The following is a 20,435-nucleotide window of genomic DNA, read 5'->3' as shown; positions in this document are numbered from 1 at the left end:
CATTTAAATTGCTTGCGCTCCGCAGCCTCCGCTCGATAAAAAGGGCAGCGCTGCGTGTGGGACGCTGACGCAGCCGCAGGTCACGAATCCGCAGCAGTTTCGTGAAAGCATCTTGTGGAGTTTGCGTGTTTGGGCCCTATCTTCTTACGTACCCCGAAGTAAGTATTTTTGTTTTTCGCTTCTAAAAGAATTATATTTAATTCGTTTGATTTTGAGTGGGTAATTGTCTCCGGTTTTTATCGTTAATGGGGTTTAACGTCCGTCACTAAACGTTATCGTCGAAGTGTGAGGACAATGTTATAGTAGGATGTTTTAAATTTATTCCTTCGTAGGTTGTGCAGGTTTTAGTAGGAGATGAATAAACGATGCGCGACGCAATGTACGTTGAGTGACCGAAACACCTAGAACCGACCGGTTTTAAATGGCGAGTTTCGGGTTAAAATGGCCGATGTGTAAATTTTACTCATTTTAAAATGCGATATGTGAGGCGATTAGAATCTGCGTTTTATGAAGTATTTTTTTTTTTCCTTCGTTTTGTGACCGACGTTGGCGGGTGGAATCTCTCGCGGCGGCCATTTTAGGATTGAGAAGATGGCGGATTGAGATTTTCCTTAAATTTTTTTTGGGTTTGTGGGAAGGTGTTTTTTTTAGCGGAGTTAATAATTAATAAATCGGTAATAGTTATATGACTTTTTTATGTTATGGGTATCGAACGAATAGTACTTTTTGTTTGTTTTACAGTATTGTAGTGTAATTCGTATATTAAATACGTACGCAAAATGCACCGCAAATTGTTGCGGTGTTGAATAGGCCAATGTAAAAGAAAAAGCCAAGTACATCGTAAAGTGGTTGCCTAATGCAGGTTTCAAAAGTCGACTAATACTAATGTTAGGAATTTGCGTCGGTTCTTGAATGACGTATTTGTGGATCCGTGGACGTGGACCAAGTGCTTGGCCACCTCGTTCGCCTGATCTATCCCCATTAGACGTTATATTTATATGGGGCTATGTAAAACTTCACTCGTCAAACCTAAATCGCTTGATTAATTTTGGCCCAGGAGCATAAATGTAGTTGATCACTGCAGCAACTGGAGGAAGTTTTCAATGAGCTGGAAGAATGATTGAACTAGAACAGCACTCGGTAGAGCACAGAGCTCCGCCAGGCTCAACAGTTTCTTTTGTATCCCACTGATAGACCGGATCTGGATTCGGACCTGAACCAAAATCTAATCTGCTTGTTCTCGTCACCTAACCAACTCATCCCCCAAGTTTAGTCATAACTGGGTCTCACTAAAATCCGAAATGGAGCGAAATGGACCTCAAAATCCGAAATGGAGCGAAATGGACCTATATATATTGTATTAACCTGTGTAAATAAATTTACTTTCATTTACTGCAGAGTTTTCTTAATTTATAAGTCCATTTTGTTAACTGGGTAGTCCATTTTGCTAAGTCAGAACTCCATTTTGCTAAATGGGAAGTCTATTTTTGTTTGTTTGACAACTACACATTTCATTTGACTTATAAAAAATAACAAAACCACATTTCTAATTTGTTTTTGTTTATTCCAACTCAGACATTGACATAAGTCATAAATTACATAGTACAATGGAGTACTTAATTAACATTACATTTTATTCATTCCTCACCTGTTTTAGATCGGTATTTTAACATTTAATTTTACTACTGAATCACCATCCATTTCGGATGTTATTGAGGTTGGTTTAATATGTTGTGTATGAAATGAAAAGTGTAGGCTATGGGGAAGTTATTGGTTATTTTGAAGGTCCATTTCGCTCCATTTCGGATTTTGAGTCCATTTCGGATTTTAGTGAGACCGGTCATAACTCAGCCATAACTTTAAATATCATGATGTGTGTGTGTATGTATGTATATATATATATATATATATATATATATATATATATATATATATATATATATATATATATATATATATATATAGCTTTTCACCCAATCACTCGATAGTGAAGGATCACTTAAAAATTAAATAATTATCGTATCCATATTCAGATCTTCACCAAAATCGAATCGATTAGTCCTTGGCACACACAACCTGTCCACAGTTTCGTCCAATTTTTTTTGGATATCTTGTACAGACAGACAGGAGGGAAAACAAGGTGGATGGAGGTAACAATGTATAATGTCGCTGTTCAAGTTTTAACTGTATTTAATAGAAATTAATTGCTGTTTATTTAGTTTGCTTATCATTTATACATCAAAAATTGTAATGAAGGTAATATGGCAGCACAAGGACTTGAGCAACACCATTATAGGCGTTTTGATTCAGCCGTGTAACTCAGTTCCCCATTCCTGCAAACGGCTGAGTCATTTTGTCCCATTGTCTGATATCGCAGGGTATTGATGATGTAAACAAGTGCAAGCTGATAGAAATAGGATTTCTGGAACTTTCATTTCTGGATGGATGCCATCACAATATTCCTTCAGCATTATAGATTGTAGTAAAACGAATTTTGGCAAAATGATGACAATTGAAATGAGCAACTAAAGTTTAGGTCCAACCGACAACGTTGAACAAAACATTAAATCTAGAACGGCACTTGGGAGAGCGCACACATCTGCTAGTTGAACAGTTTACATTTTATTTTGTATCCCACTGATGGATCTGGATCTTCACCAAAATCGAACCACTTTGTACAAGTCAGGCACCCAACCTATTCAGAAAAAAAAAAAAAATCTGTCCACAACTTTTTCATGCTTTTTCCGACAAAGTCGCTGGAGGCATGTTTATGGTTTGTCCGTCTGTCCTTGCGGGCTATTAAAACCTCGTTTCTTTTTTTTTTTCATATGGCCGATTGAGACGAAACTTTCAGGGTAGGAGTGACACCCATGCAGAATGTTTTTATGACAATTGTGATGTCGTGTCACGTGGTTATGGCGGCCATCTTGGATTAAAAGTAAATAAAAAAAATTCTTTCTTGCAAACATCTGAATGGAAAAATTTGAAACGTGGCACATTGTCAAGTACTCCCAATGGGGAGCAAAAGCATAATAAAAACTTCATCGGTGAAGTGGTATACCAGCCAAAATATGTTTATTTAAAAACATAAATTCCTTCTCTGAAACTGCTTCATCTATCGATGTGAAAATGTGATATTTTAAAACGGCTAACGGGATTTAAGTCAAACTTTTTTTTATTTTTACGACATTTCTACCTGTTGTGGGACTGCAGAGGCATATTGGGGACAGTCACATTGTTCTGGTTTTTTATAATATTTTTAATATCGTGCTAACAGGTAAGGGTGAAATGCAACCTTTGTCCACCTTTGGTGGTGGAAGTAATAAGATCCCAAGTGTGCACATTGTATTAAAAAAAAAAAAAAATCCTTTCCATCCACCCTAGGTCAAAATGCAGATCTTTGTGAAGACTCTCACGGGCAAGACCATCACCTTGGAGGTGGAACCCAGTGACACGATTGAGAACGTGAAGGCCAAGATCCAGGATAAGGAAGGCATCCCACCCGATCAGCAGCGGCTCATCTTTGCCGGCAAGCAGCTGGAAGATGGTCGCACCTTGTCTGACTACAACATTCAGAAGGAGTCGACTCTGCACTTGGTGCTGCGCCTGCGTGGTGGCATGCAGATCTTTGTGAAGACCCTCACAGGCAAGACCATCACCTTGGAGGTGGAACCCAGTGACACGATTGAGAACGTGAAGGCCAAGATCCAGGACAAGGAAGGCATCCCACCCGATCAGCAGCGGCTCATCTTTGCCGGCAAGCAGCTGGAAGATGGTCGCACCTTGTCCGACTACAACATTCAGAAGGAGTCTACTCTGCACTTGGTGCTGCGCCTGCGTGGTGGCATGCAGATCTTTGTGAAGACCCTTACGGGCAAGACCATCACCTTGGAGGTGGAACCCAGTGACACGATTGAGAACGTGAAGGCCAAGATCCAGGATAAGGAAGGCATCCCACCCGATCAGCAGCGGCTCATCTTTGCCGGCAAGCAGCTGGAAGATGGTCGCACCTTGTCCGACTACAACATCCAGAAGGAGTCGACTCTGCACTTGGTGCTGCGCCTGCGTGGTGGCATGCAGATCTTTGTGAAGACCCTTACGGGCAAGACCATCACCTTGGAGGTGGAACCCAGTGACACTATTGAGAACGTGAAGGCCAAGATCCAGGATAAGGAAGGCATCCCACCCGATCAGCAGCGGCTCATCTTTGCCGGAAAGCAGCTGGAAGATGGTCGCACCTTGTCCGACTACAACATTCAGAAGGAGTCCACTCTGCACTTGGTGCTGCGCCTGCGTGGTGGCATGCAGATCTTTGTGAAGACCCTTACGGGCAAGACCATCACCTTGGAGGTGGAACCCAGTGACACGATTGAGAACGTGAAGGCCAAGATCCAGGATAAGGAAGGCATCCCACCCGATCAGCAGCGGCTCATCTTTGCCGGCAAGCAGCTGGAAGATGGTCGCACCTTGTCCGACTACAACATCCAGAAGGAGTCGACTCTGCACTTGGTGCTGCGCCTGCGTGGTGGCATGCAGATCTTTGTGAAGACCCTTACGGGCAAGACCATCACCTTGGAGGTGGAACCCAGTGACACGATTGAGAACGTTAAGGCCAAGATCCAGGATAAGGAAGGCATCCCACCCGATCAGCAGCGGCTCATCTTTGCCGGCAAGCAGCTGGAAGATGGTCGCACCTTGTCCGACTACAACATTCAGAAGGAGTCCACTCTGCACTTGGTGCTGCGCCTGCGTGGTGGAATTTAATTTCAATGTTTGTTCTGAAGTTGAATAAATGATTTTAAGTTGATGTTGAAGTTTTGTTGTTAACTGTGTTGTAAAGGTGTTCCAAAAATATGGATCTGATATGATCACTCATTCCAATGGTTGTGGTTTTGAAATTCCTGTTGAAGCTTGGTGTTCAATAAAAAAAACAAAAAAAAACTGAATTGTCATTGGGGCAGGTTAGAATATGACCTTGTGATATATTAAATAACTATTTAATGGTACTCGACAGTACAGTGTGGCTGAAGTGTCCATTATCCATCTTGCCTGGCACTTAAATTGAAATATGTATATAGTCCGGCAGCTAAATAGGGATTTTTAGCTGAACCTTGCACTAAAGGTCCCACAATGGTTTTTTTCTTGATTTTGCATCTTCAGACCATGTCGAATCAAACTCGAGTGCCAAGCTGGCACCCTTGAGCGTTTTGCAGAAATCGCGGGTTACCAAGGTAACCATTCCCATCGATTTGGGTGTAAATAATAACGAAATCTGCATATATTAGCAACTAGAGCTGCCCTGATATTGATTAATGTGTCAATTTGTATGTTTTCTAACACGAGGAATCTGTTGGACACTATGTTGATGATTGAAGGTCAAGGTCATATTGCAATGTCAAGGTCACACCAAAAATATGATAATTCGAACACTGTTTTATTGTTAAAACTAAATATTTCACCACACTAGTGTTAGTGTTCTAAAGTGGACACTATGTTGATTGAAGGTCAAGGTCATATTACAATGTCAGTCACGCCAAAAATAACAGCGGTCTTCACATTAATTCGTGCTTTCCTGTATTTTCAGATAAGCATGGATTGTGTATTCAGCAGAGTTGATGCCTGCAGTCTTCCCAATCAGCCGCTATCAGTTTGCACAGAACGACGGATATCAAGTATTATCGATGCAAGCAAACTTAGAGGCGATGGTTTGCATGTCGACATCGCGAATAACTTCGATGATTCCAATTTCACAATGCACTATCACAAAAACTGCGTTTCTTCATATACTTCAAAATCTCATCTAAATAGATTACGGAAATCAGAATCTCGCTCCGTTTCCCCACTACCTCACAGAAAACGTCAATGTCGCTCTGACCTTCGTAGTTTTGAATTCAGGAGAGACTGCATCTTTTGTGGAACGCCATGTGAACAAGATAAGAAAAATCCGAATCGCCAGAAGCGGCGGGTAGTCTTCTGTAGAACTGCTGATCGTATCCATCATAAACCATTCAAGACAGCAATACTGGACAATTGTCACACGCGTGCAGATCAATGGGCTAATGAAGTATTAGTGAGAATAGAAGGAGCTGTCAGTGATCTGCATGCAGCAGACGCTATGTATCACTATGACTGCAAGACTAAATTTATGGCACCCAAATCGGTACAGCTTGCAGCGACACGTGCTACTGAAGTTCATGGACCATTAATAGTAGATGCAGCTTATGGCAAACTGGTTTCAGATGTAGGTGCGGATCGATCGCGCATAAGAAATTCAACAGAAATATACAAACTTTACCAAAGCTTTGGAGGCACCGTCATGTCAAAACGAACATTACTGAGTGCAGTGTCTACGCATTTCACAGACGATCTCCTCGTTTTTACAGCAACAGGCATTGCAAGTATACTTGTGTTCCGTGATAAAGCCAAAGATGTCTTCAATATGGTTCCTGATGATGACTTAGAACAAGCTATTAGAAAAGTGGTGAAGCACGTGAAAAGCGATACTAAGACGATTCCCCACCACAAAGAAATATATCATTGTCGAATGAACACTGATTTAGCAGATGAATACACAAGCCAAACTATGATGGATCTTCTCACCAAACTGCTACCTGGCACTACTCAGAAACTACCGGTGATAATGATTTGCAATATGATTACGAATCTCCTAACCAAAACCCCCACACCATTGCAAGTTACAATTGGTGGACTGATAAAAGAAAAAGAACTAATTCAAAAGTTATATAAGTTCGGTGTCGTGTGCTCATACGATGAAGTGTTGAGGTTCCGCAAGTCTGCAGCCATTGCATCAAAATAAGTCACTACCAGAGGACTTGTCCATGTATCACAAGAGAGAGCAGGCCTTGTACAAGTTATTGTGGACAACTTTGATGCGAACATTTCTAGTCAGAACGGCTTGCAATCGACGCACACACTTGCAATGCTTCCAGCACAAACGTGCGCCAAAGCAAATGAAACAGCGGGGCCAGAAACAATACGCCGCGTTACGAAATATGAAATGACTGTACAAGTGGATGACGATGTTTCAGTCCAGAGATATAATGGGCTGAAGAAGCCAGATATGCCACTGAGTGAGGGGCCACTTACAAGCCTGCCTCTGGAAACATGCCGTAGAAGCTAGTCCACCAGACATGGACCCTACCATGTATGGATGGACACGAGATACAGAGAACAAAACTTTGCAACCTGTGATGGTTCCACAGGACACAGCATCTGCACCGGATGACATACTCAAACTGATCAAGTGCACTTGCGAAAACTGCAAGTCATCAAGGTGTTCATGTTCATCTTCAATGTTGCCCTGCACAATATTCTGTCATTGTGAAGGTGGATTGGACTGTTGTAATGAACGTACTAAAATGGTAGTGCCGGACGTACCTGATGAGGAAGATGTAAATGCAGAATTATAAACAATTAACGTGATAAACTGACTGTACATATAATATACATGTATATAAAACCGTTGATGCTCATATTGTAATAACAATTAAGAGCTTTATCATATTTGAGCAAATTGTGTTGGGCTGACCGCTGAACTTTTCCGTGCTTTAGACTCGTATTTAGCTTCGTAATAATATGTTGCCCTTATGGTCGGACTTAGACACACTTATTTTCGTGTCAACATTATTACGTTTTCGTTTAAATATCTAGTGTTTAAGTTGTATCTACAACTGGTGACATTTTATGTCCACTTTAGAACACCATAACACTACTCAGTGTGGTGAAATATTTAGTTTTAACAATAAAACAATGTTCGAATTATCATATTTTTGGTGTGACCTTGACATTGTAATACGACCTTGACCTTCAATCATCAGAATAATGTGTCCAACGGATTCCTCGTGTCAGAAAACATGCAAATTGACATTAATCAATATCAGGGAAGCTATAGTTGCTAATATATGCAGATTTCGTGTTTATTATTTACACCCAAATCGATGGGTATGGTTACCTTGGTAACCCGCGATTTCTGCAAAACGCTCAAGGGTGCCAGCTTGGCACCCTCGAGTTTCTGATTCTACATGGTCTGAAGATGCAAAATCAAGAAAAAACCATTGTGGGACCTTTAGTGCAAGGTTACCTCAAAGTTCTGCTGGACTAATAGTTGATAATTTCAGGAAAGATAAGTGAGTTGCAGTGGTTCAAGTTTCCCCCATAAAGTAACAATAGTGCCAGTTCTAACTTCTGCGGTTTAAGTTTGTTTCACTCATGAAATGCTTGTTATGGCCACTTAATGTCATGGTTGATAAATTGAGGGAAACGTGCTCTTCTATTTAAAATTGATTGGTCTTGGTTTCACAATTTTTTTTTTTTTTTTTTTTTTGCTCCGAATTGAATGAGGTTGGGGAACGGGTGCTTTTGTGGGTAAATACGTGTTTGTTTGTTTTTTTCCCCCGTTTTTCTTCCAGCTTCTTTCTGGTGACCTGTGTGCTCGCTTTTCTGAGGCTGAATACTATCCCACTCCAGTGACCGATTGGTCCACTTTTTCAAGTGCCCAATTGTTTTTTTTTTGTAATGTATAATTTTAATCTAAGCTCCGCCTCCAGTGGTCAATGGGCGTGCTCTTTCCAATGGGCTCATTCGAAGGCCCAATGATCCGCTCTGTGTAGTAACCAATGGGCTCCTTTTTTCCAAGCCCTCACCCCCCCCCCCCCCCCCTCTGGTGGCCAATGATCCGCCCAGTCAATTGACCAATGGGCTCGCATGTTCAGCTGCCAATCGGATTGCGCCTCCAACGATCATCGAAGTTTGAAAACGAAGAGGTGCATTATCATTTCATTTTATCATTAACATTATCATTTCGTCGAATAGATTTCGCATGGTGTGTAAGATCAGGTAAGATCCCTCGTAATGGAATTTAGTAGATAAACGGTTGACCTCTTTCCTCAAATAGTGTGGGGCATTTATTATGTAGTGGAGGTCGGAATTGGGGGAATTAATGAGAAAAAAAAGTACGAATAAAAGGCATGCCATTTGGGATTAAGAGAGGGAAAGGAAATTTGGGAGTGTGGTTCGAGTTAGGTATTCATATTTGTGTACGTAACTGCTTCGGCTTCACTGACACTAACGGAGTATGGTACATCAGAATGAGAGATTTATAGATGACCAGCTATACCAACTAGCTGAAGTTCCTGTTTACGACGGGTGGTAAAATGGGAAGACCCCATAAATGCCATAAATATTATTTTTAAACCCCTAAATCCATGTTCTGATTGTTGCACAGTATAATTAACTAGCAAGTTGCCTGTGCCCGCACAGGATAGGCAGGTTCACTATGTTTTTTCGTTCAAAATCATGGTAGATTAGCAAACCTATACATTTTTGGAAACGTTATTACATCGAAAATCTGAAAATCAATGTTTACATTTGCGGTGATACCTGTATGGCCGCCATTTTGGATTTTCAAAATGGCCGCCATAAAAATACATATTTTGCTCTATTTCTGCTCTAATTACCCTAAAAACTTTAAAATATATACTAAGCCTATGTTTTCAGGTACAAGGAATCCATTGGTGACAAATCAGACTTCTGACTGTAACAGTTCTTTCTTTTTTCAGGAAATATGCATCCAGGGAGCAGCCATTGATACAAAAAAAATTCCGTTAATATATTTATTTTACATATTAACTATCTTGGTGGAGGTGTTTATGGTGGTTGTTCTTCTTGTGTATTTTCAGTGCATAACTCATCATGAATGAAGATCCTGATGGAAGCAAGTTGTCTTTGGGCACGTCCAAGGAGTCTGTAGACTGGAAACTGTGCATCATTTGCCAGGAGAAAAACACTAACAAAGGGACAGTTGTTCTAAATCCCAAGACAGAATCCTACCAGAAGTTACTGGACATAGTGGCCGACAGAGCCAGCCTACAGGATGGAGAATATGTTGCTATCCAAAGACGTCTCCAGGACTGCACAAAACAAACGATGCTCGAAGCGAAAACAACGTGGCATCGAAGCTGCTATTCTGACGCCACTAATCAGATATCCTTGCAGCGCGCCAGGGAACGCTTTGAACATTCCATGTCCACAGGAAGGTATGCTGTCAAAAAACGTGGCCATAAGAGAACAAGCTCAGAAATGGAAGCAACCACATCAACGACATTCACACGATCTGCAACAGAACCTTTGTCGAAAGATCAATGTTTCTTCTGTCAAGTGGATGACGGCCAGCGTCTCTTCACTGTCCGAACCGGAAACTCTGGGAATGCACTTAGGCAAGCGATACAAATTACCCAAGACCCGGTGCTGATGACAAGGTTAAACAATGCAATCTCACCAAGTGATGCCCATGCAATCGATGTGAGATACCACAAGCTGTGCTGGACGAATCATGTGTTTCGTGTCCTCAGGGATGATGTCAGAAACCAAGCCAGGCCCACGACGGCAGACCTACCAATGCAGATGCCATGCTTGATTGAGTTGATCAATATTGTAGACATTCAAACTAAAAAAAAAGCGTATCTTCCCATGGATGCCATTGAGACAACATACATCTCAATGCTGGGAGGTAGTGATGAGGCAGAGAAGCACACACCGACGTTGACCCGACAATGGCTGAAGGACAAGATGCTCTCAGAGTTGCCAAGTGTAACGTCTGTGAGACAGGAAGACAGACGGAAGCCTTCTGTTCTTTTTTGCCCTGAAGCCTGCGAGGAAGATATGGTCCACACGTCTATGATGCAAGACCATGCAAGTGAAATGGATAACGCAAATATGCTCTACAAAACAGCTAAGCTAATACGCAGACGCATTACAGACTTCACTGAGGAGAAGAAGCAGATCGATACAGTCACAGTAGCAAGCACAAAAGAAGATGTTCCAACTGAGTTGTACAGCCTGATACGATGGATTTTGGTAGGACCCGAAGAAGAGCTACAGACAGAGATGAGGAGCAGGACAGTCGACCGATCAGCACTGACCATAAGTCAGAACATAATGTATGCTCTCAAGACCCGAAGGCAGGTGCAACACAAACCCAAGCAAGCACTGGACACATTCCGGTCTGGCACATTTGGCACACATTCTGGACATTCCTGGTCTTCGACACGTACAAGGCAGACTCCTTAAAACAGAAAACCAGAGAAAAACGACAACAAGGCAAAGACCCTGTTCAATACCAGATTGCGGATGATACAAACATCAAACATATACCAATGGGCCGCTTCCTATCTCATGAAAAGACGAAAGCTGATCTAACAGTGTACCTTGCTGAGGCAACACTCAAGTATAACGCAAACTCTCCAAAGTTAATCATCACGTCAGCAGCAGGCCACACTAGAAGCAACCGGAGCATGACCCAAACAACCATGAGGAAGCTGACACACTGATGATCAGCTTAGCAGCGCAGCATCACAACGTTGTCCCGAAGCACAGTTAGTCTTCTTCACCCCGGATACAGACGTCCTGGTTCTAGCTATTGCAGCCTATGACAAGCTCTGCAAAAACACATCGATGACGATGGTATCAGGAACTGTGGAGGTAGGGCCAATGTGGAGAGCGCTAGGAAGAGAAAAGGCAACAGCATTACCTATATTCCATGCATTTACTGGAGCAGACAATGTTGGTCGATTCTCAGGAGTGGGTAAAACGAAGTGGTTTCAACACTACATCAAGGCTGAAAGGGACGTAGTCAGAGCACTGATGAAACTACCGGAGGATGGTGACCTAACGCATGAGGTATTAGAAACATTGGCCAGCTTTGTATGCTTAGCGTATTGCCCAAAAGGTATTCAGATCGCAAGTATTCCTGACCTAAGATGGCATCTGTTTTGCAAACATCTGGCAGAAAGTAACAAGTTACCTCCAACAACTGGTGCACTTGAGGAGCACATTGAACGTGTGCGAGTACAGAGTAGAGTTTGGTGCCAAGCCACTGTCATGTGGCAACAGCTGTTTGACCCACTCAAACATGGCTACCATCAGGACGAGAAAGGCCATATATTCCCTATCACCACCAAGGTTCTACCAGCTCCACAGGCCATTGTCGAGTTAGTCAGATGTCAATGTAAAGCCAATTGCTCAACCCAGCGGTGCTCATGCAGAAGAAATGACAACTTGCACCGACCTTTGCTTGTGTGGAACGGACTGTGAAAACGATGCGGACTATATTGTCGGATACGACACACAGGACAGTGATGACGAACTCTAAATGGCATATTCTGTAATCGTGTATGTTTGATGCCATTGACTGCCTGTGTAGTCAGGTTCACTATGTCAATAAATTATATTTCATTCAAAATCATGGTAGATTAGCAAACCTATACATTTTTGGAAAGGTTATAGCATAAGGAAACTAAAAATCAATGTTTACATTTGGAGAGATACCTGTATGGTGGCCATTTTGGATTTTCAAAATGGCCACTGTAAAATACATATTTTGTTCTATTTCTGCCTTTAATTACCCTAAAAACTTTTAAAAATATACTAAACCTATATTTTCAGGGACAAGGAATCCAATGAAAGTATCAAATTAGTGCTATGGGGAATGGTAAGACACGAATCAAAGGTTTTGAATTGCAAAATACTGTCTTTATATTCGCGATGTTGCATAATCAAATACATGTTATCATTTTGTACAGGCAGTTAATAACATCAAAATGTGTCACAATAATTCATATCACCAAACATACACAGGCAGTCAGCAAAATCATATATACACATGCAGTCAGTATAACTTCACATCTACACAGGCAGTCAATGACAAAATATACACAGGCAGTCAATGGCATCAAACATACACGATTACAGAATATGCCATTTAGAGTTCGTCATCACTGTCCTGTGTGTCGTATCCGACAATATAGTCCGCATCGTTTTCACAGTCCGTTCCACACAAGCAAAGGTCGGTCAAATTGATTGGCAAATTGAATTGGTCGAATGGTCGATCGAATTCGATGAATCGAATTGAATCGAATTGGTCGAATGGTCGATCGAAGCGATTGGTCGAATGGAATTGGTCGAATGGTCGATCGCAGCGATTGGTCGAATTGGTCGATTGGTCGAATCGAATTGGTCGGAATTGGCAAATGCAAACATGTGATTTTCAGATTTTCCATGTAATAACGTTTCCAAAAATGTATAGGTTTGCTAATCTACCATGATTTTGAACGAAAAAACATCGTGAACCTGACTAGTGTATATTTTGTCATTGACTGCCTGTGCAGATGTGAAGTTATACTGACTGCATGTGTATATATGATTTTGCTGACTGCCTGTGTATGTTTGGTGATATGAATTATTGTGACACATTTTGATGTTATTAACTGCCTGTACAAAATGATAACATGTATTTGATTATGCAACTTATCGCGAAAATAAAGACAGTATTTTGCAATTCAAAACCTTTGATTCATGTCTTACCATTCCCCATAGCACTAATTTGATACTTTCATTGGATTCCTTGTCCCTGAAAATATAGGTTTAGTATATTTTAAAAAGTTTTTAGGGTAATTAGAGGCAGAAATAGAACAAAATATGTATTTTACAGTGGCCATTTTGAAAATCCAAAATGGCCGCCATACAGGTATCTCTCCAAATGTAAACATTGATTTTTAGTTTCCTTATGCTATAACCTTTCCAAAAATGTATAGGTTTGCTAATCTACCATGATTTTGAACGAAATATAATTTATTGACATAGTGAACCTGACTAGGATTTAAAACGGGCTCGGGATGAAGAAGGCTAGAATGCAAATGGTGTCTTTTGTCATCGAGCCGTCAAGCTGGGAGCAACCATTCACATTTATTGCCACATCTGATGCAGTTTAAATGCTCGAATAGCGGCGAGGTGCTGCATTTGAAACTGTTTGTTCGCTGTATGTAGTGTTTAGTTTATTGAGGGTCCGTAATATAATAAAAATTTGCATTCTTGTCAAAGTCAGTGACCAATTGCAAATGCAGACTGCAGAAGGATTTCAAATTAAAGGGAGGCGCAAAACGCCGTTCCCTTTGTATAAGGGATCGTTTCTCTGTATGCAGCTTTAACAGGGGGACTGAAAATACGTTTCTCAGCTTCTACTGTACGAAATCAGCTGCAAATTCCAGAAGTAAATGCTTTGTACATCGAACTATAAATATTTTCCAAATTTCAGCACTTTCCACATTCAAGGGTTCCATTGAGAAAACCCTCGAAATCACGTTGGTGTCTGTTCGTCCACCCAAAATGTGTTGGCACTCATACCTCAAGGGCTATACATTGAAACTTGGAGTATACATCGGCCAATAGGGCTCGTTTTGGCTTTCAAAACAAATTCCACCGAAGTGCTATAGTTTTTGCTTTAAAATTAAATATATATAAATATATTGTCATGTGCCTGCCCTCTGGTGAACACTGCAGGGCGACACGGATGACATGTCCCGTCTGCAGCTGGCTTTGGAGGTCAGCTTTGCGATGCGAAGAGCCCAGGAAAGGTCATGGCTGATAGTCCCAGAAGTTAATGAGATTTGACCTCTTTCAGTGACTGACCATGGAGAAAAACGTTTTAATTTGTATTTTTACAGGCTCCAAGGCTCGTGGAAGAGCTGCAACACAAATCCAAGGAGTTTTTTGTTTTTTTGTATACAAGATCGAGGCTCATGTAAGAGCTAACATTATTCACAAAAAAAAAACAGACACACAAAACATACAATAAAGGGAGTGGGAGACAAGATGGGGAGAGAGAGGGAAGCACACAAGTACAACAGTAGAGAACAGAGACATCGGGAGATCTGTGGGAGGGAGAGGGCTAGGGGGGGAGGAGGCATGGGAAGGTGGGGGGGGGGGGGTGGAAAGTATAAAACATATGGACACTGCTAGAACTTCCAGGAAAAAATTCTGTATTTCAAAAAAGTGGATCTGGGGTGAATTAACGGGGGTAGAAAAGATCAAGGTTTTGGATGGGGAAAGAGTAGAGATGGTGGTGAACAGCTGTTTTAAAGACCTGGAGGGAGGAGAGGGATTGAAGAGAATGAGGGAGTTTGTTCCAGAGGCGGGGAAAAGAGGAATGAAGGTGAGCAGAGAGTCTTGATTTTGGCAGTTTCACCAGAAGAGGGTTGCTGGCAGATCTTGTGCGACCTGCAGGAATATTTGGGGGACAGCACAGACAGAGTTGGGGGAGCAAGGCCGGAGAGGAGTCGGTAGACCACTACCGTTTTTTTAACGGTAGCTTTCAATTCAGATTGTTTTAATTCATAAACAGGGTACACACAAATTACTGCTCCAAATTCAAACCGTCATAAAAAATATTACTGAAATGTGAAACAACGATATGATTTGATGCACATGAAAGAACATTTCTCGAAGTTATATTGTCAAGATTACATAGCATTTATCATCACTAGGTGAACCAGGCTTGTGCTTTTTCTTGTGGGGATGCCATTTGCAGGAAGTGTGATGCCACATGTCACAGGCAACACCTGGAAACGACAAAGGTCAATAAAACGATGTGAAATGTTCTTTATGAGCATTAAACCGCAGTGTGGTATCCCATTTCATTCATTTTTATTACGTTTCAATATTGGAACCGTCATTTGTGGATACTCTATAGTCTATACTATGCAAACTGTCTTCTGAATACCGTGTCACCCCAAGTTGTCTTACCTGTTCCTGCGTTTGAGCCTGGGGAAAAACTGCTGAAATCTATCTACCCGGGTTCTTCCCGCCATCATTGCTCTTTGTTCCTTCCACGTTTCTTCAAACTTTTCACATTTCTCTTTATTCATTCTAATACTTGCTTTTTCTTTATTTCTCTCTTTCTTTATCTGTCTGTCTAAGGAGAAGTGAATTATTGCAGAATTCTGGAAGGCTCATTTGACCACCTGGATGGGTTTGAGGGTGGTGGAGCAGCAGCTGAAACCTGAATCCTATCCAGGTTCCCCCTGATGACCATCTTTGCTCTTTATTCATTCGTCTTTCTTCTGATGACTCCATCTTTACTCTTTACATATTCAGGTTCCTCTTACTGACTCCATCTTTGCTCTTTACTTATTCAGGTCCCTCCTGATGACTCCATCTTTACTCTTTACTTATTCGTGTTTCTTCTGATGACTCCATCTTTGCTCATTACTTATTCATGTTCCTCCTGATGACTCCATCTTTACTCTTTACTTGTTCGGGTTCCTCCTGATGACTCCATCTTTACTGTTTACTTATTCGGGTTCCTTCTGATGACCCCATCTTTACTGTTTACTTATTTGGGTTCCTCCTGATGACCCCATCTTTACTGTTTACTTATTCATGTTCCTCCTGATGACTCCATCTTTACTGTTTACTTGTTCGGGTTCCTCCTGATGACTCCATCTTTACTCTTTGGTGATTCATGTTCCTCCTGATGACTCCATCTTTACTGTTTACTGATTCGGGTTCCTCCTGATGACTCCATCTTTACTGTTTACTTGTTCGGGTTCCTCCTGATGACTCCATCTTTACTGTTTACTTGTTCGGGTTCCTCCTGATGACTCCATCTTTACTCTTTGGTGATTCATGTTCCTCCTGATGACTCCATCTTTACTGTTTACTGGTTCGGGTTCCTCCTGATGACCCCATGTTTACTGTTTACTTGTTCGGGTTCCTCCTGATGACTCCATCTTTACTCTTTACTTATTCGGATTCCTTCTGATGACTCTAGCTTTACTCTTTACTGATACATGTTCCTCCTGATGACTCCATCTTTACTGTTTACTTATTCGGGTTCCTCCTGATGACCCCATCTTTACTGTTTACTTGTTCGGGTGCCTCCTGATGACTCCATCTTTACTGTTTACTTGTTCGGGTTCCTCCTGATGACTCCATCTTTACTGTTTACTTGTTCGGGTTCCTCCTGATGACCCCATCTTTACTGTTTACTTGTTCGGGTTCCTCCTGATGACTCCATATTTACTCTTTACTTATTCGGATTCCTTCTGATGACTCTATCTTTACTCTTTACTGATACATGTTCCTCCTGATGACTCCATCTTTACTGTTTACTTATTCGGGTTCCTCCTGATGACCCCATCTTTACTGTTTACTTGTTCAGGTGCCTCCTGATGACTCCATCTTTACTGTTTACTTGTTCGGGTTCCTCCTGATGACTCCATCTTTACTGTTTACTTGTTCGGGTTCCTCCTGATGACCCCATCTTTACTGTTTACTTGTTCGGGTTCCTCCTGATGACTCCATCTTTACTGTTTACTGATTCGGGTTCCTCCTGATGACTCCATCTTTACTGTTTACTTGTTCGGGTGCCTCCTGATGACTCCATCTTTACTCTTTACTTATTCGGGTTCCTTCTGATGACCAATGCAGTATTTGGTCTTAAATTTGATCATCATTACTCGACAATAAATGACAATCCCAGTATTCTGGTAAGTGTTATTTGTTATTTTATTTTATCAATTTTTATCTGTCATCCTCTGACTCATGCCTGTACTATGGGATTGGCAGTATGGCCTAGCAGTACGCACATTCGGATCTAAGCTTTCTAGCCTGGGTTTGATACCCGACCCAGCTGTAAACTGTCATCCCGGTGTTTCACAGGCAGGGTGATTTATCAAAGTGTTTGCCATCCCTTGGATGGACGTTAAACTGGAAGTCCTGTGTGCTGGCATTAGTTCGTGGATGTCAAAGATCCCACGGTGCCCTTTGCTTCGACTAAGATTAGGCGAGCTATCGCCGGCACCCTGGCCAAAAAGTTCCAAAATTCCTGCCCTATCCTTGTGCTCCCCTTGTTCCAAGTGAACGAAGTGCAAAAGGGTCAACCCCCAAAGTGGTCGCTATGCCTCTTAGGTTATCTTCTGTTCGTATGTAGCACAAGTCTGTGAGGTAGCAACAATGGCTGATGGTGTGGCTGTGCTGCTGTTGCGATCTATTATTTTTTTTCACCTCCGCCGCCAAAGGTGGTTGGAGGTTATGTTTTCACCCATGTCTGTCCGTTTGTCTGTCTGTTTGTGAAGAAGATATCTCAAAAAGTTGTGGACAGATTCGAACAAAATTTGGCAGAGATGTAGCGTATGTGACAAGGACGGAATTATTAGATTTTGGTGAAGATCCGGATTCGGCTAGTAGAATATTTAAGTGATTCTTCACCATCGAGTGATATGGCCATCCAGGTGGAGGTATGCTCTCTACTGAGTGCCGTTCTAGTTTCTTTAATGGGATATCTCCCACCACAAAGCCGGTGTGTACCCCGCTTTAGAATAGGTACACCGTATCCCTGCGCATCGTAAGAGGCGATTAAGGGTTGGCGTCAGGAAGGGCACCCGGCCATAAAAAAAAACTGCCTCAAACAGGGAACCATGATTGTCATGGGGCCCGCAAGGCTAACCCCCGCTCTAGCGGGGAAAATGGCCTTAAAACTATCATTCATTCATCATTCACAAAGCCTTTGGAATCCACTCGAGGTGGGGGGTTTTAATGAGATAGGGCCCTCCTGGTTAGGGTAGGAATTTGGAATTTGTTTGGGGTACCGGTGATGGCTCGCCTATGCTTCGTGGAAGACACCAAGGGATCTTTAACGGACACCCAGTTGAACGTCCATCCGAGGGACGGCACACACATTGATGAATCACCCTGCCTGTGAAACAGGGATTACAGTTTATGATTGGGTCGGGATTCAAACCCAGTCTACACAGCTTAGTGGCGATTGTGCGTTCCTCTAGAGTCGAGAGTCTAGACCAGTGGTTCTTAACCTTTTAAAGTGCCCGTACCCCTTGAGTTTTCATAATATTTTCCTGGACCCCCTGTCAAAAATGACTTAAAACTACAATAATAGATTCATAAAGTTTCTTTACTTTCACATAAAAAAACACATTTATGGAAACAATAATCATAATGCATAGTGTTTGCTGAAAAGTCACTTTGTTGAAGTAGATTACAGTACAATAATAACTTTTGTAGAAAAACATACTACATAGTACACACAGACACATTTCTCGTGGCTCTTTTGTTGTTGTTTTTCATCAATGGTGATGCTGAAACGAGGTTCTTTCTTTGAAATAGCCACACGCATGACGTCACTTGCATACAAACGGTTCCTGGCCTTTGTTTTGATGTGTCGGAGTGTTGAAAAACCTGTCTCGCACAAATAGGTGGTCGCAAATGGCACGAGGGTCTCCAGAGCTCTCTCTGCTAACTGTGGGAACGTTTTGAGTTGTGCACACCAGAAGATGTGTAGCTGCATTGATTCAAATTCCATTCGGACTTTTTTTCATTGGCCATCAGCTCAACAAGACCATCTTTCATTATATTGAAGCGCGGTCCTACGCGCGCTTGCTTGCACAACAAGAAGGAAGTGGACAACGCGGTGAGTTTAAGAGCCTTTATTAAAAGAGCTCACTGTAGCACTGGCGCGCTCCGGGCTGCGCGCCCGGTGTATATCCCGCGGCCACGCCTACCCCTCGGGCGTGGCCGCCGCCCACTTGGTGCGTGGAATGATGCCCTCACGCCAGTGAGCTTTCGTGTCCGCCACACGCGCCCCCCCAGAATTCCTGCGCACCTGGAGGGCCAGTTCGCGGGGCAAACGGATGACCCGGCCGAAGCGCCCTCTGGCGACCGGCGGCGTCCAGGATGCAAGCTGGGATACCTCCGGCTGCACCCGGGATGGGCGCAGGACCGGGGGGTGGCATGCCGGCGGGCCTGGGCAGTGCCGGGGGTCCGGCTGCAGGGGGGCGGCCCCGACGCGGGGGCCGAGCCACCGGCGGTGGGTGGTCCACGTCGAGGTGGGCCGGTTTGAGGCGATCCACCGAGACGCGGTCGGGAGTACCGCCGATGTCCAAGGTGAAGTGTTTCACCCCGGTCTCCAGCACGCGGAAAGGCCCATCGTACGGGGGCCGCAGTGGTGTCCGGTGGGCGTCGTACCGGACGAAGACGTACTCCGCGGTGCGAAGCTCCGGGGCGACGTGGGTAGGCGGGTGCCCGTGGCGCGCCGTCGGCACCGGGGCGAACCTCCGGGCCGTCTCCTGCAGCGCGGAGCGCTCCTGCGCCGCGGACCATGGTGCCGTGGGGTCGGGGAGGAACTCGCCCGACACCCACAGCGGTTGTCCGAAGACCAACTCCGCCGCGGATGCGCGGAGGTCGTCCTTGGGCGCCGTCCGGAGGCCCAGCAGGACCCAGGGGAACCTGTTGACCCAGCCGCCGTCGCGGAGGGTGGCCCGGAGCGCGTCCTTCAACGAGCGGTGGAACCGCTCGCACAGGCCGTTGGCTTGGGGGTGGTAGGCCGTGGTTCGGTGCAGCTGGACCCCGAGCCCCTGTGCGACCGCCCCCCAGAGCTCCGAGGTGAACTGGGGGCCGCGGTCGGACGATATGTCCGAGGGGGCGCCGAACCGGGCGACCCAGCTGGCGATGAACGCCTGTGCGACGTCCGCCGCCGTCGTCGCCGCCAAAGGCACGGCCTCCGGCCACCGGGTGGTGCGGTCCACCATCGTCAGGACATGGGTGAAACCCCGCGAGGGGGGCAGAGG

The 20,435-nt window shown here is 43.5% G+C and overlaps 4 protein-coding genes across 4 annotated transcripts; all 4 read left to right on the top strand.

Moving 5' to 3' along the window:
- The first annotated feature begins 21 nt into the window (after nt 1-21).
- LOC144892638 (polyubiquitin-B-like) lies at nt 22-4,090 on the top strand. The gene is given in 3 exon segments (XM_078780362.1): nt 22-158; nt 3,385-4,041; nt 4,043-4,090. Coding segments are annotated over 2 exon segments (699 nt in total). The 5' UTR covers nt 22-158; nt 3,385-3,390.
- On the top strand, nt 4,075-4,807 carry LOC144892640 (polyubiquitin-B). The gene has a single exon (XM_078780363.1). It carries the CDS (start codon nt 4,075-4,077, stop codon nt 4,762-4,764), a length of 690 nt encoding a protein of 229 aa, XP_078636489.1. The 3' UTR covers nt 4,765-4,807.
- Nucleotides 4,808-5,158: 351 nt separating this feature from the next.
- Nucleotides 5,159-7,783, top strand: LOC137430169 (uncharacterized). The gene is made up of 2 exons (XM_068120804.2): nt 5,159-5,231; nt 5,585-7,783. Exon 2 carries the CDS (start codon nt 5,591-5,593, stop codon nt 6,815-6,817), a length of 1,227 nt encoding a protein of 408 aa, XP_067976905.2. The 5' UTR covers nt 5,159-5,231; nt 5,585-5,590; the 3' UTR covers nt 6,818-7,783.
- An 878-nt stretch (nt 7,784-8,661) lies between these two features.
- LOC137430168 (uncharacterized) lies at nt 8,662-11,234 on the top strand. The gene is made up of 2 exons (XM_068120803.2): nt 8,662-8,783; nt 9,699-11,234. Exon 2 carries the CDS (start codon nt 9,712-9,714, stop codon nt 11,086-11,088), a length of 1,377 nt encoding a protein of 458 aa, XP_067976904.2. The 5' UTR covers nt 8,662-8,783; nt 9,699-9,711; the 3' UTR covers nt 11,089-11,234.
- Nucleotides 11,235-20,435: the final 9,201 nt, after the last annotated feature.

Source organism: Myxine glutinosa, chromosome 6 (genome assembly GCF_964187855.1).
Source record: "Myxine glutinosa chromosome 6, kmMyxGlut1.1, whole genome shotgun sequence".
Classification (NCBI taxonomy): Eukaryota; Metazoa; Chordata; class Myxini; order Myxiniformes; family Myxinidae; genus Myxine; species Myxine glutinosa.
Note: the sequence above shows the minus strand (reverse complement) of the source record. Positions and strands in the feature narration are given on the sequence as shown.

What these genes read in the sequence shown, in the direction of transcription:
- LOC144892640 (XM_078780363.1), top strand. Translation starts at nt 4,075, where the DNA reads ATGCAGATCTTTGTGAAGACCCTTACGGGCAAGACCATCACCTTGGAG.
- LOC137430169 (XM_068120804.2), top strand. Translation starts at nt 5,591, where the DNA reads ATGGATTGTGTATTCAGCAGAGTTGATGCCTGCAGTCTTCCCAATCAG.
- LOC137430168 (XM_068120803.2), top strand. Translation starts at nt 9,712, where the DNA reads ATGAATGAAGATCCTGATGGAAGCAAGTTGTCTTTGGGCACGTCCAAG.